The sequence below is a fragment of the Cynocephalus volans genome, chromosome 6 (genome assembly GCF_027409185.1).
Source record: "Cynocephalus volans isolate mCynVol1 chromosome 6, mCynVol1.pri, whole genome shotgun sequence".
Lineage (NCBI taxonomy): Eukaryota > Metazoa > Chordata > Mammalia > Dermoptera > Cynocephalidae > Cynocephalus > Cynocephalus volans.
In genome coordinates this window covers 47,429,480-47,444,020 of record NC_084465.1, presented here as the reverse complement: position 1 = coordinate 47,444,020, position 14,541 = coordinate 47,429,480, and the positions used below count along the sequence as shown (strand labels likewise).

The 14,541-nt window shown below is 33.8% G+C and overlaps 1 protein-coding gene across 1 annotated transcript in view; it reads right to left on the bottom strand.

Annotated features, from left to right (window-relative positions):
• The window catches only part of COG5 (component of oligomeric golgi complex 5), a 338,885-nt gene that overhangs the window by 295,055 nt on the left and 29,289 nt on the right, over positions 1-14,541 (bottom strand). Inside the window, exon 6 of the mRNA XM_063098584.1 lies at positions 9,675-9,795. Coding sequence (XP_062954654.1) covers positions 9,675-9,795 — 121 coding nt within the window. The remainder of the gene's footprint in view (positions 1-9,674; positions 9,796-14,541) is intronic.

The following is a 14,541-nucleotide window of genomic DNA, read 5'->3' as shown; positions in this document are numbered from 1 at the left end:
TGAGAAAATCTGATACATTACTAGTTTGAGGAAACTTACACTACATAAATTGTTCTCAAGCAGTAATAAATGGTCCAGAAAGGAGTGACAGGTAAAATACAGAGCTTCCATAAGCATTATTAACCAACAATATAGAATAAAACATGTACCTAGAAATGCTACTGCAAATTTGAAATGTATGAAAAACAATGTACTAAAGTTTACAGTAAATGAGATGCTTGTTTTTGTCTGGATGTTATTCTGAATTTTTGACCAATAAAGTAAGATTATAAGTGCTATCTGGGCATCATCTGCTAAATATAAATTTTAGTAGCATTAATTTTAATTATTTTTTTTAAAAAGAGGGTTTGTGAGTATGTGTGTGTAGTTTTAATATGCTATCTCCACTACTTAGAAACCCATATAAACCTAAGCATAAGCCATTCTGATCTTCTGGATTTGAGCATAGCATCACCCCCACCTGGTGGTAGTTGTACCCAGTCACAATTGTAAGTAATTTAGAGACCATCTTTATCAAACATACTTACTGAAAATGTTTATCATATGTCATTGCACTGTAGATTTTAAAATGTATATCAAATTCCCTATGCCGAAGTTGTCATAAGAAAACTATGTATGCATTAAATTCATTTAAGAACAAATCACCTCATACCTATAATAAAAACAAACCTAATTTAATACTGGAAATAGTTTCACTGTATAGTTACAATTTTTCCTATCAATAAACAATTTTAATACGCTTGAAATAATAAAACTTTCTAAAATTTTCACTAACAACATCTTATAGACATCTCAAAAAATATTCATTAGTTCAGTAATTACTGGGTATCTTTTAAGTGGCAAAGATTATATAAATCACACTTTCTCTCACCTACAAGTAAATCAGAAATGTTTGCCAATAAGTATTGTTTTATCAGATTAAGAAAATATCATAGCTACAATAAGAACATTAGTAGATGAAACAAGCTTATGCTATCCCTTCCTTCCATGACAAACATAATCTTAAAATGCTTCTATGATAAATTTGGTTTTAAGAATATTCTTTCATGACACATGGTGTTAATATACTGCAGCTTAGCAACAAAAATTTAAAACCCAGAAAATAGACCATAAGTAATAAAAATTAATGGAGGAAATACTTTTCATCATATCCAATTGCTTGATTTTAATTTATTGCTTGATTATACTTTTAAAAATGATCTTGAAGTAACTCAATACAACTTTAATACAGGATGTTAAGTCACTAACAACAGTCAACCCACATCACAACACAAAGTATGCTTACTATACAAACATGGCATCTTATATATGTAACATATTATTTTATATTTTCATTTTTAATATGAGGCTATCACATCAATCAAAGGTCATTTTCTCCCCATTTTCACCTAATTATAATATATATTCACTTAGACTTACTTTTACACTCAAGGCATTCTTAGAAATGGAGATTTAAAAAATGTGAATTTTCTGCATTTTGTATGTCAAAAAATGACATTGGGAGATCTACCAATGGCAGCAATATCTTTTGTGAAGCAATTAAATGCTGCCACAGAGTTTAGGGAAAGAGTATAACGCTGGTGGTTTAAAAGCTCAGGCTCTGAAATTGGATTTTTACTGATATACCATATGTGTGACCTTAGGACCCACTAGAGTATAAGCTTTATAAACAGCATTGATGTATCTTCATTGTCTAGAATAGCACATGGCATTTAATAAATATTGGCTGAATAAATGAATGAATTTACCTAAATCATATGGTAAGAGAATGACTGAAGGTTTTTTCTTATTACTTCATGGAAAGTGCGGACGAGCCAAAATGAGAAAGCTGTGAGATGAGACTGGTTTCCTCCATGGATATCATCATTGTTATTGATTTTATGCTTAGTTTACAAATAAGAACAGACCTTAAACTTTTCAAACACAAAAACTGCACATTACTCACTCATTTTATAACAGGTTCCCAACAAACTACAAGGCTTATGTATTTGAAACCTAATTGTTTGATTAATAAATTATAAACCATGCTTTTCATAAAGACGACAGAGTATTCATGAAAGTATAGTCAGGTTACTTTCTCATGGAAAATTTTTCCTCATTCAATCCTTGTTTGTAGAATAAGTCAAAAATAGATTAGATAGGGCCAGCTCCGTGGCTCACTCGGGAGAGTGTGGCGCTGGTAGCGCCGAGGCCACAGGTTCAGATCCTATATAGGGATGGCCGGTGCACTCACTGGCTGAGCGTGGTGCAGACCACACCTTGCCAAGAGTTGTGATCCCCTTACCAGTCAAAAAAAAAAAAAATAGATTAGATAACAAAATAACGAAAAGCTACCTAGAAATAAAGTTATCATGACATACAAAATGCAGGATATAGATGAATTATTTTTAAGACATACAAAACTTTGATGATATAAAAGTAGACTTGAAAAATGAAGAGATTATGTTTCAGCTAAGAAAGCATCAATATGATAAAAAGATGCAAAGTTTATCATATCAGCATATAAATTTGAAGTATCAACATACTAACAAGTTTGTTTTAGCAAGAGGAATTGGTAGAAAATTATACTTTCAAGAGACTAAATGCATGACAGAAATTTAGGGAACACTCAAAATTCCAATTCATGCCTAAAATATAACTGTACTCAGCACTGAAATAGAATCTTTTTTGTTTGTTTGTTTGTTGGTTTTGTTTTGTGACCGGTAAGGGGATTGCAACCCTTTGGCTTGGTGTCCCCTGCACCGCGCTCAGCCAGTGAGCGCACTGGCCATCCCTATATAGGATCCGAACCTGTGGCCTCCGCGCTCCCAGCGCTGCCACTCTGCCAGCGCCGCACTCTCCCGAGTGAGCCACGGGTTCAGCCCCTGAAATAGAATCTTAATTGGAAGCAGAAACCTAATCAATTTTAATGTGTCCTGTTTGCAAATTGTGTAAACCAAATGAAGACAGTCAACAATATGAAGCATAAGAAATAAAAATTTAAGAATCAAGAGATTAGCAGTGGCCATATAAGAGCTCTCTATGACCCAAGACTTTTATTTAGTACTCCAGGTAAAGTAGGCATATTATTAATATTAACACGTAAGCATCGGGCTAATCACAGTTTGTGCCAAACATCTGAATCACACACCAGCATCCTCTGATCTTACTCATATTTTACCAAACAAATTTCTGATTATAAATCTGTTTCCATGTGGATAACATATATCTCATTGTAAATTAATGAATCAGTGTTCTGGACTATAAACCAGTCTCTTGGGAACTTGGCTAATATGAAGAAAAACATAAAGCATCAATGTAGATTTACAGAATTGGGAAAATTTCAGAATGAGTTGTCACCACGGTTTGTAAGAGATACAATCATCTTTACCCTCCTATGAATCCCATATTCCATTTATCCTCAAAATCAGAGTGAAGAGCACTTCTCTGACTGACTCTGTCAGATGGTGTTTCCTGAGTCGATCCTCACATTTGGCTCCCAATACACTTTACAAAATTCTTTAAAAATAAAAATTTTTTTAAAAAGGCAGAGTGAAAAGAATGCCCATCAATGGAAGAGGGAGGAGAAAATGATGAATGCTCACTGCCTCAAGTGAGAACTTTAACATAAAAGCTGGGCTCCTGTAGATTCCTCTCTTTCATACTCTTGCTGCTAGTCTCTTTTTTTCATCCTCTTTTTGACTTACTGTTAGTTCTTATTATGTACTATTGTTCGTGAAATTAATGCCTTCTTTAGAACAAATTAGGCAATAAACACTCAAACAATTATTAAATAATTCTGTGTCAGCAAAATCAAGTTTCTAAGCTAGAAAAAGCAAGAAACATACACTGGATTATAAAAATTTACCAAGATAAATACTACCTCTTGGCAGCCATGAATCTCAAAAACATCTGATTAATCATAAGACAATTAAAAGACTTTTTAAAAATCCTTTTAAAAGCAAGTCATTTCTAATACAAATAAGGAGAAACAAAATGGAAATAACTGAAATGAAATCACAGGTAGAGAGGAACTAGTTTCAAAATGAGTTTCTCAGCAAATCCAAAGAAACTAGTATACAGGAAAAGAACCATCTGGCTAAATTTTAAATAGTACATATGTACACCGTCCATGTTCCCTCTGCATTTGAATATTTGAATTAAATAGTATCTAGCAGAATTTTAACATTTAATAACACTGAAGCAAAGAGTACACTTGATTCTTCACTAATGTCTCTATTATGGCTGGATGAAGGTATCTCTATTACAGGTGGAATATATGAAAAAATAGAAAGTACTAATGTTGATTGTGGAAATATAGGACTTTCTGGTTTCACCAATGCAGCTTCAATTTGACATGGTTCCTTGGAATAAGCAAATCTGTTACTTGACCTGATCCACACATATTGTGTTATAAAAACCTTTCCAATGTTTCTAATCAGGTTAAGTGTTTTCAGACACTAATGTAAAGAGAGCTGCCCTCCTCTGGTTCACAATGACAATTCGCCCAGCTGTTCAAAGAATTATGAAAAATATTAAACTTAAAAATTATGCAGAGATCCTGCTTAGGCGGGATAATAATTGAAAAATTTAGTTGGTCAAATAAAAAAAATATTTTTTTAAGTACATTGTCTTATTAATGCTAAAAAAAATGTTATCACTTTGTAGTAAGGCTCATTTAAATTTTTTTCTCATTTCAGGTCTCTTCTTGAAGAAGTCATAAATCAATGTGAAACAATTATAATCTACACTATGTAGTTTTATTTTATAATTATTACATAGTAATAACCTGCATGAAAAAAATACAATGAATAACTCTGTACTAAAATAATTCTGCTTATTCTCTGTCAGTAAAATACTAGTATGATTTTCACTTTATTAATGTCTAATGATGTTGAACATCATTTCATATGCATATTTGCCATCCATACATCTTCTTTGATGAAGTGTATGTTCAAATCTTTTGCCTATTTTTTAATTGGAATATTTGTGATCTTACTGAGTTTTGAGACTTTAATATATTCTAAATACAAGTCCTCTATCAAATATATGCTTTACAAATATTTTCTCCCTGTCTGTGGTTTATCTTTTCATTCTCTTAACGTCATTCAAAGAATAAGTCTTAAATTTTGATAATTTATTAATTTTATCAATTTTTTTCTTCTGTGAATTGTGCTTTGGGTAACATATAATAAAATCATCATCTAACTCAAAGACACAAAAATGTTTTCCTATGTCTCCTTCCACAAGTTCTATAGTTTTAGGATTTACATTTAGGATTAATATCCTTTTTTCGGGTTTTTTGTTTGTTTGTTTGTTTGTTTGTGGCTAGCCAGTATAAGAATCCGAACCCTTTAGGATCCATTTTGAGTTAATGTTTTTATATGAAGTGAGCTGTGGATACAAATTCTGTTTTGCATATTGATATCCAATTGCTCCTACATCATCTGTTGAAAAAACTATCCTTTGTCCACTAAATGTGTCAAAAATCAGTTTTTCATGTATGTGTGGGCCTATTTCTGGGCTCTCTAAATCTATTCCATTGACCTATGTCTATTTTATTTGTTGATTCCTGTGATAACTATTTGTAGTAAGTTTTTGTAATAAGTCTTCAAATCAGGTAGGGTTAGTTCTCTTTGTTTTCTCTTAAGTTAGTTTGGCTCTTCTAGACCCCTTGCATTTCCACATAAATTTTAAAATCAGCTTGTCAATTTCTCAATACCTGCTGGAATTTATATTGCAATTGTGTTGAATCTATAGATCAATTTGGGGAGAATGGACATCTTAACAAACATTACATCTTCCTACTCATGGACAAGACATATTCATTTGTCTTCTTTCATTGTTCTCAACAATGTCTTGTTAGTTTTCAGTATAGAGTTCTTGCACAGTTTTTGTCAGATTTATCCCTAAGTATTTCATATTTTTTAGGCTGTTATAAGTATTTCACATTTTTTATGCTGTTATAAATGGTATTTTTTTTCTCTCTTTTTTTTTTTTTGTGACCGGTAAGGGGATCGCAATCCTTGGCTTGGTGTTGCCCGCACCACACTCAGCCAGTGAGCGCACCGACCATCCCTACAAGGATCCGAACCCGCGGCGGAAGCGCCGCTTCACTCCCAGCGCTGCACTCTCCCAAGTGAGCCATGGGGCCAGCTCTAAATGGTATTTTTTAATTTCAATTGCCAATTGCTTATTTTTAGCAGAGTGTATAGAAATACAACTAAATTTTTATATATTAATCTGAAATCTTACTAAACTCCTTTATTAGTTCTATTAACTTTTTTTGTAAATTCAAAACAAGGTACCACTACATACCTATTAGAATGGCTAAAATTAAGAAGACAGACAATAACAAGCATTGATAAGAAGGTAGGGAAAGTAGAATTTTCATATATTACTGGTAGGAATAAAAATATTACAACTAATTTGAAAAACACCTTGGCAATTACTTAAAAGGTTAAACATACATCTACCAGATGATCCAGACATTCCACTCCTAAGTATTTATCCAAGGAAAACAAAAGGATATGTTCATACAAAAAGCTGTACGTGAATGCTCATAGCAGTTTGATTTTTAAAATCAAAAAACTAGGAACAACCCAAATGTTCATCACCAGATGAATGAATAAACCAACTATGATATATACGTGGAACACTATTCAGCAATAAAAAGGAATAAGCTATTGATACATGCAACAACATTGATGAATTTGATGTAAAGTGTATGATTCCATTCATACGAAACCCTTTAATGTGAAAACAAATCTACTGTGACAGAAAGCAGATCAGTATATGCCTGAGGAAGGATTACCAAGGGGCATGAGGAAACTTGGAAGTAATAGTTACATTCACTATCTTGATATTGGGGATGGTTCCATGTCAAAACTTACTAAACTGTATATTTTCAATACATGCAGTTTACTGTATGTCACTAAGACCTCAATTAAAAAGATACCAGTATAATGGTATCTAGGAAAATAAAAGGTAATTGAAAAAGTAATGTAATTGAAAGGTAATATGACTATTTCCATGAACTTTTTGAAGACCCTCATATAATTTACATAACATAAATTTTACCCTTTCAAAGTGTATAATTCAGTGGTTTTTAGTATACTGACAAGGTTGTGCAGCAATCACCACTAATTCCAGAACATTTTCATCACCCCCAAAAGAAATCTGTACTCATTAACAGTCACTCTACACTCTCCCCCAGTCCCTCAAAATATAATCTCCAGATAACAACGTATTTCACCTGGTAATCCCAATTCAAGCCTCAAAACCTTTCAAGTTTGAGAGAATGCTTTTAAGTTAATTTCAAAGGCCTGTGGTATAAACACACTGCTACTCTTCACCATTTTATTCTTTCTAATGAGAACCTGAACCATACTGATAAAGACTGATAATTTTAGAGATATTCCAATCATAGAAATGTCATTTAGTGTACATGTGTAATTGTAATAGTGACTGCAATATTATTACTTTTATTAAAATATTAATTCCAAATGTAGAAACTTTATGTTCCTCTTGGCTTCTTCTTACTAGACATCAGTGCCAGAATTCTTCAAGGCTGAACCATGGCTGTGAATGATAAAGAGATGATGCCTTTGCAAATATTAAATCACCGATTATCTGCAAAGCTTTAAAAATTTAAATTAATACAATCCATTTTGAGATAATTGCACCAGGAACTATACTTTCTCAACAACTTTTTAACATTTAATATTTATAAAAGCATTGGAAAAAGCCAGTACCACATTGGAAAAATAATGGGCTTACACTCCTCATTGCACCAACTCAGAACATTATGATCAATACTTGTGCCTGTTTTTTAAAAAAGGCATCAATCACCATTTATATTACAGCATCTGTTGATTCTAGAAGAGATGATAATCGTAATCAAAATTTTAGCTATTTTTTAATATGAAGGAGTGTGAGTGATGACAAACATACACAATAAATCTTGGAATAATTTATATCTACGTTTAATGATTCTATTATCAACAGATTATTTTTGAAGAAAAACAGAAATTAAATGTGATAGAATAAAAAATAACAGCTGATACTAGGATTTTTACACTCCTATGTTTAGAACATTCTGTGAAAACAACACTCGAACATTACTCATTGCTTAAAAAATTAACTTTTTACATGATATATTCCAAGCTTTCTAAATCACATTAGACAGATTCTCATTGATGAGCCTAAGAAAAGCCTATATTCGAGCATTATACAATTAAAATGTTAAAGCATGATCAGTGAAGGATATTACATTTCCTTGATCAGTAAAATATATGAAATAAGCATTACAGCATGACTATAAAATTGAAATAATAAAGATAGGAAAATTCAGAAAGAACACACAGTGCATTTTTCTGTTTTTATTTTGGCATAACTACTTTCAATGCACATCACCAAGAGAAAGCAAACTAGTAATATTTGAGATGGCTATATAAGTACTTCTGAACCTATAAATGTACAAATACTACTAAATATATCCACTTCAGGAAAATGACTGGGTACCCAATAAAAAGAAGAAAACCACAAAGCCTCATTATAATACAGGTGTTGGACAGTTCTATGGGCACTCACTATTTGAAATTCCACCTGAAAAATTATGAATTGCTGTATCATGGACCTTCCAGCTTGTCAAAACCATGAACATTAAACCATTGAATATCAAAGTCCTGCTCTAAATGTCTGAGAAAAGACTAAATGAATAAAGAAATGATTTAAATAAATCTCCCAAGCAAAAATATCAACATGGAATTTTTCACCTAAAACACAGCATTTCTCCTGGATATTTCCCCTAGAGGAATGAAAACTGAAGTTCACATAAATACCTGTATACCAGTGTTTATAGCAGCTCTATTCATAATCAGCAAAAACTGGAAACAACACAAATGTCCTTCAACCAGTAAGTCAATAAACAAACCGTAGTACATCCATACAATGGTATATAAACACAAAGGAACAAACTATTGGTACACTCAGTAACTTGGATAAATCTCAAAGTTATTATGCTGAGTACAAGAAGCCAGCCTCAAAAGGTTATATACTTTATGTTTCCATTTATGTGACATTCTAAAAAAGAAAAAACTGCAATGATGGAGAAAAGATCAGTAGTTGTTCAGGTTAGGGGGAGGGGATGAGTATGATCATAAAAGGATAATGAGGGAATTGGGGGTGGTGGAGTTGAACTATTCTGTATCATGAATACAAGTACTGTAGTCATATTTACATGACTTATATACATGTTAAAATTCACAGCCTGTGTATGAAAAAAAGGCCAATTTTACATGTATGATAATTTAAAAAATCAAGAGCATTTCCAAGAAATCAACTAATTTTACTCACCCCTTCTGAAAAGTATGACAATGCTGTATAGTCAATTATTTTAAGAATTTGCTCAAGGGGCCAGCCTGTGGCTCACTCGGGAGAGTGCGGTGCTGATAACACCAAGGCCACGGGTTCGGATCCCATGTAGGGATGGCCGGTTTGCTCACTGGGTGATCGTGGTGCTGACAACACCAAGTCAAGGATTAAGATCCCCTTACCAGTCATCTTTTTAAAAAAAAAAAAAAAAAAAAGAATTTGCTCAAGAGTATCTGGTAGTGGTAATAACAAAAGTCAACAAATCGAGTGACTTAAAATCTTTAAACCTCTGCTAAGTTTCCAATCAAAAAAGGACTTACCAAGTTCACTGAGACTCTGAGCAGCTTTTGTTATCTCTCTACTTCCCCCTTGCAGTTGTCCTTGGAGTCTCTTACTGAGATACAAGATGCGAATAATTCTCCGAAGCAAATCACAGGCAACCTGCACAAATATCACAGTGTTAAATAAGTACAGCTGACCCATAAAGCTTTATTACTATTACTGCTAATATGTGAATCTGTCCATTCTTTCCAGATGCTGAAGACTCATTTGTGCCTTTTTTGTTTCCCACCAATCAGAAACCTAAATAATCATAAGTTTTAAAAAGCATCAAATCTCCTAGAGAACACACGGAAGTATTTTACCTTTTACAATAAACTCCAATCTATCCCCAATGGAAAGAATTTGGGATTGAGGCCCTGTGAAACCCAAGCATTCTTCTTAGGCTTGGACCAGTTTTCTCAGTCTTGACTCAAGTGGTTCTCAGTCTTTACTCAACTGAACCTACCCACATTAAACTCAAGCGGGTAGGTTCAAAAAGTTCCAATAACTATACCATAGCCCTGACTATTAAATCAGAATCTCTAGGGGTAGGAACCAAGAATCCATTTTTTTTTTTTTTTAAATAACCCCAGCTGACGCCAATATGCAGCCAAGGTTGACAACAAATATGCCAGGCTGCTTAGCTTTCCTACTACTGCCTGTCATTCCAATCCTGGTTTCTTTTTTCTAGGTCCCTAGAGAAATAGTCTTAAAACTTCTCTCAATTTCGATAGTCTAAAGAATTATAATGCCCCACTTGAGCTTTCCTAATGGTTTTTATCACTAATAAATTACAAAAGGGAAAGTTACTAAAAATTTTTTTATTTTTTTTAAATTTTTTTTTTTGATTTGCATTTTTATTTTTATTTTTATTTTTTTTAATTTTTTAATTTTTTTAATTTTATTTTGTCGATATACATTGTGGCTGATTATTGCTCCCCGTCATCAAAACCTCCCTCCCTTCTCCCTCCCCCCCTCCCCCCCAACAATGTCCTTTCAGTTTGCTTGTCGTATCAACTTCAAATAATTGTGGTTGTTATATCTTCTTCCCCCCCCCCAGTTTTTGTGTGTGTGTGTGAATTTATATATTAATTTTTAGCTCCCACCAATAAGTGAGAACATGTGGTATTTCTCTTTCTGTGCCTGACTTGTTTCACTTAATATAATTCTCTCAAGGTCCATCCATGTTGTTGCAAATGGCAGTATTTCATTCGTTTTTATAGCTAAGTAATATTCCACTGTGTAGATGTACCACATTTTCCGTATCCACTCATCTGATGATGGGCATTTGGGCTGGTTCCAACTCTTGGCTATTGTAAATAGTGCTGCGATGAACACTGGGGCACAGGTATACCTTAGACTTGATGATTTCCATTCCTCTGGGTATATTCCCAACAGTGGGATAGCTGGGTCGTATGGTAGATCTATCTGCAATTGTTTGAGGAACCTCCATACCGTTTTCCATAGAGGCTGCACCATTTTGCAGTCCCACCAACAATGTATGAGAATTCCTTTTTCTCCGCAGCCTCGCCAGCATTTATCGTTCATAGTCTTTTGGATTTTAGCCATCCTAACTGGGGTTAGATGGTATCTCAATGTGGTTTTGATTTGCATTTCCCGGATGCTGAGTGATGTTGAGCATTTTTTCATATGTCTGTTGGCCATTTGGATATCTTCCTTAGAGAAATGCCTATTTACCTCTTTTGCCCATTTTTTAATTGGGTTGCTTGTTTTCTTCTTGTAAAGTTGTTTGAGTTCCTTATATATTCTGGATATTAATCCTTTGTCAGATATATATTTTGCAAATATTTTCTCCCACTCTGTTGGTTGTCTTTTAACTCTTTTAATTGTTTCTTTTGCTGTGCAGAAGCTTTTTAGTTTGATATAAACCCATTTGTTTATTTTTCCTTTGGTTGCCCGTGCTTTTGGGGTCGTATTCATGAAGTCTGTGTCCAGTCCTATTTCCTGAAGTGTTTCTCCTATGTTTTCTTTAAGAAGTTTTATTGTTTCAGGGTGTATATTTAAATCCTTAATCCACTTTGAGTTGATTTTACTATACGGCGAGAGGTATGGATCTAGTTTCATTCTCCTGCATATGGATATCCAGTTATCCCAGCACCATTTGCTGAAGAGGCAGTCCCTTCCCCAGTGAATAGGCTTGGTGCCTTTGTCAAAGATCAGATGGCAGTAAGTGTGTGGGTTGATTTCTGGATTCTCTATTCTATTCCATTGGTCAGTGTGTCTGTTTTTAATGCCAGTACCATACTGTTTTGGTTATTATAGCTTAAAGTCAGGTAGTGTTATGCCTCCAGCTTTATTTTTTTTGCTCAGCATTGCTTTGGCTATGCGTGGTCTTTTATTGTTCCATATAAATGTCTGGATAGTTTTTTCCATTTCTGAGAAAAATGTCTTTGGAATTTTGATGGGGATTGCATTGAATTTGTATATCACTTTGGGTAGTATGGACATTTTCACTATGTTGATTCTTCCAATCCAAGAGCATGGGATATCTTTCCATCTTCTTGTATCCTCTCTAATTTCTCTCAGCAGTGGTTTGTAGTTCTCATTATAGAGATTTTTCACCTCCTTGGTTAACTCAATTCCTAAGTATTTTATTTTTTTGGTGGCTATTGTAAATGGGCAGGCTTTCTTGATTTCTCGTTCTGCATGTTCACGATTGGAGAAAAGAAATGCTACTGATTTTTGTGTGTTGATTTTGTATCCTGCTACTGTGCTGAAATCATTTATCAATTACAACAGTTTTATTGTAGAGGTTTTAGGCTGTTCGATATATAGGATCATGTCATCTGCAAACAGGGACAGTTTGACTTCATCTTTTCCAATCTGGGTGCCCTTTATTTCCTTCTCTTCTCTGATTTCTCTGGCTAGTACTTCCAACACTATGTTGAATAGGAGTGGTGAGAGTGGGCATCCTTGTCTAGTTCCTGTTCTTAAAGGAAAAGCTTTCAGCTTTTGCCCATTCAGGATGATATTGGCAGTGGGTTTGGCATATATGGCTTTAATTATGTTGAGATACTTTCCCTCTATACCTAACTTATAGAGGGTCTTTGTCAAGAATGAGTGCTGAACTTTATCAAATGCTTTTTCAGCATCTATAGAGATGATCATATGGTCCTTGTGTTTGAGTTTATTAATATGGTGTATCACATTTATTGATTTGCATATGTTGAACCAACCTTGCATCCCTGGGATGAATCCCACTTGATCGTGATGAATAATTTCACGTATGTGTTGCTGTATTCTGTTTGCTAGTATTTTAGTGAGGATTTTTGCATCTATATTCATCAAGGATATTGGCCTGTAGTTTTCTTTTTTGGTTATATCTTTACCTGGTTTTGGTATCAGGATGATGTTTACTTCATAGAATGAGTTTGGGAGATTTGCGTCCGTTTCGATCTTTTGGAATAGTTTGTAAAGAATCGGTGTCAATTCCTCTTTGAATGTTTGGTAAAATTCTGCTGTGAATCCATCTGGTCCTGGGCTTTTCTTTGTTGGGAGCCTTCTGATAACAGCTTCAATCTCCTTTATTGCTATTGGTCTGTTCAAACTTTCTACGTCTTCACAGTTCAGTTTTGGGAGCTTGTGTGTGTCCAGAAATTTATCCATTTCCTCCAGATTTTCAAATTTGTTGGCGTATAGTTGTTTATAGTAGTCTCGAATGATTCCTTGTATTTCAGATGAATCAGTTGTAATATCGCCTTTTTCATTTCTAATTTTTGTATTTGAGTCTTCTCTCTTCTTTTTTTTCTTAGCCATGCTAATGGTTTGTCAATTTTATTTATCTTTTCAAAAAACCAACTTTTTGATTCGTTGGTCTTTTGAATTGTTTTTTGGTTTTCAATTTCATTCAGTTCTGCTCTGATCTTAATGATTTCTTTCCGTCTGCTAACTTTAGGTTTGGATTGTTCTTGTTTTTCTAGTTCTTTAAGGTGAAGGGTTAGGTTGTTCATTTGCCATCTTTCTATTCTTCTGAAGTGAGCGTTTAATGGAATAAATTTCCCCCTCAATACTGCTTTTGCAGTATCCCACAGGTTTTGGTATGATGTATCATTGTTTTCATTAGTTTCAATAAATTTTTTGATTTCCTGCTTGATTTCTTCTTGGACCCATATGTCATTAAGTAGAATGCTGTTTAATTTCCATGTGTTTGTATAGTTTCCAGAGTTTCGTTTGTTATTAATTTCTAGTTTTAATCCATTGTGGTCTGAGAAGATACATGGGATAATTCCAATTTTTTTGAATTTATTGAGACTTGATTTGTGACCTAATATGTGATCTATCCTGGAGAATGATCCATGTGCTGATGAGAAGAATGAATATTCTGAGGTCGTTGGCTGGAATGTTCTGTAGATATCTGCCAATTCCAATTGGTCTAGAGTCTTGTTTAGATCTTGTGTTTCTCTACTGATTCTTTGCCTAGATGATCTGTCTAATATTGACAGTGGGGTGTTCAGGTCCCCTGCTATTATGGTGTTAGTGTCTATTTCCTTCTTTAGGTCTAATAGAGTTTGTTTTATAAATCTGGCTGCTCCAACATTGGGTGCGTACATATTTATGATTGTTATGTCTTCTTGATGGATCAGTCCTTTTATCATTAAGTAGTGTCCCTCATTGTCTCTTTTTATGGTTTTTAGTTTAAAGTCTATTTTGTCAGATATAAGAATAGCTACTCCAGCTCGTTTTTCTTTTCTGTTTGCATGGTAAATCTTTTTCTATCTTTTCACTCTTAGTCTGTGTGAATCTTTATGGGTGAGGTGGGTCTTTTGTAGGAAGCATATAGTTGGGTCCTCTTTTTTGATCCAGTCAGCCAGTCAGTGTCTTTTGATTGGGGAATTTAAGCCTTTT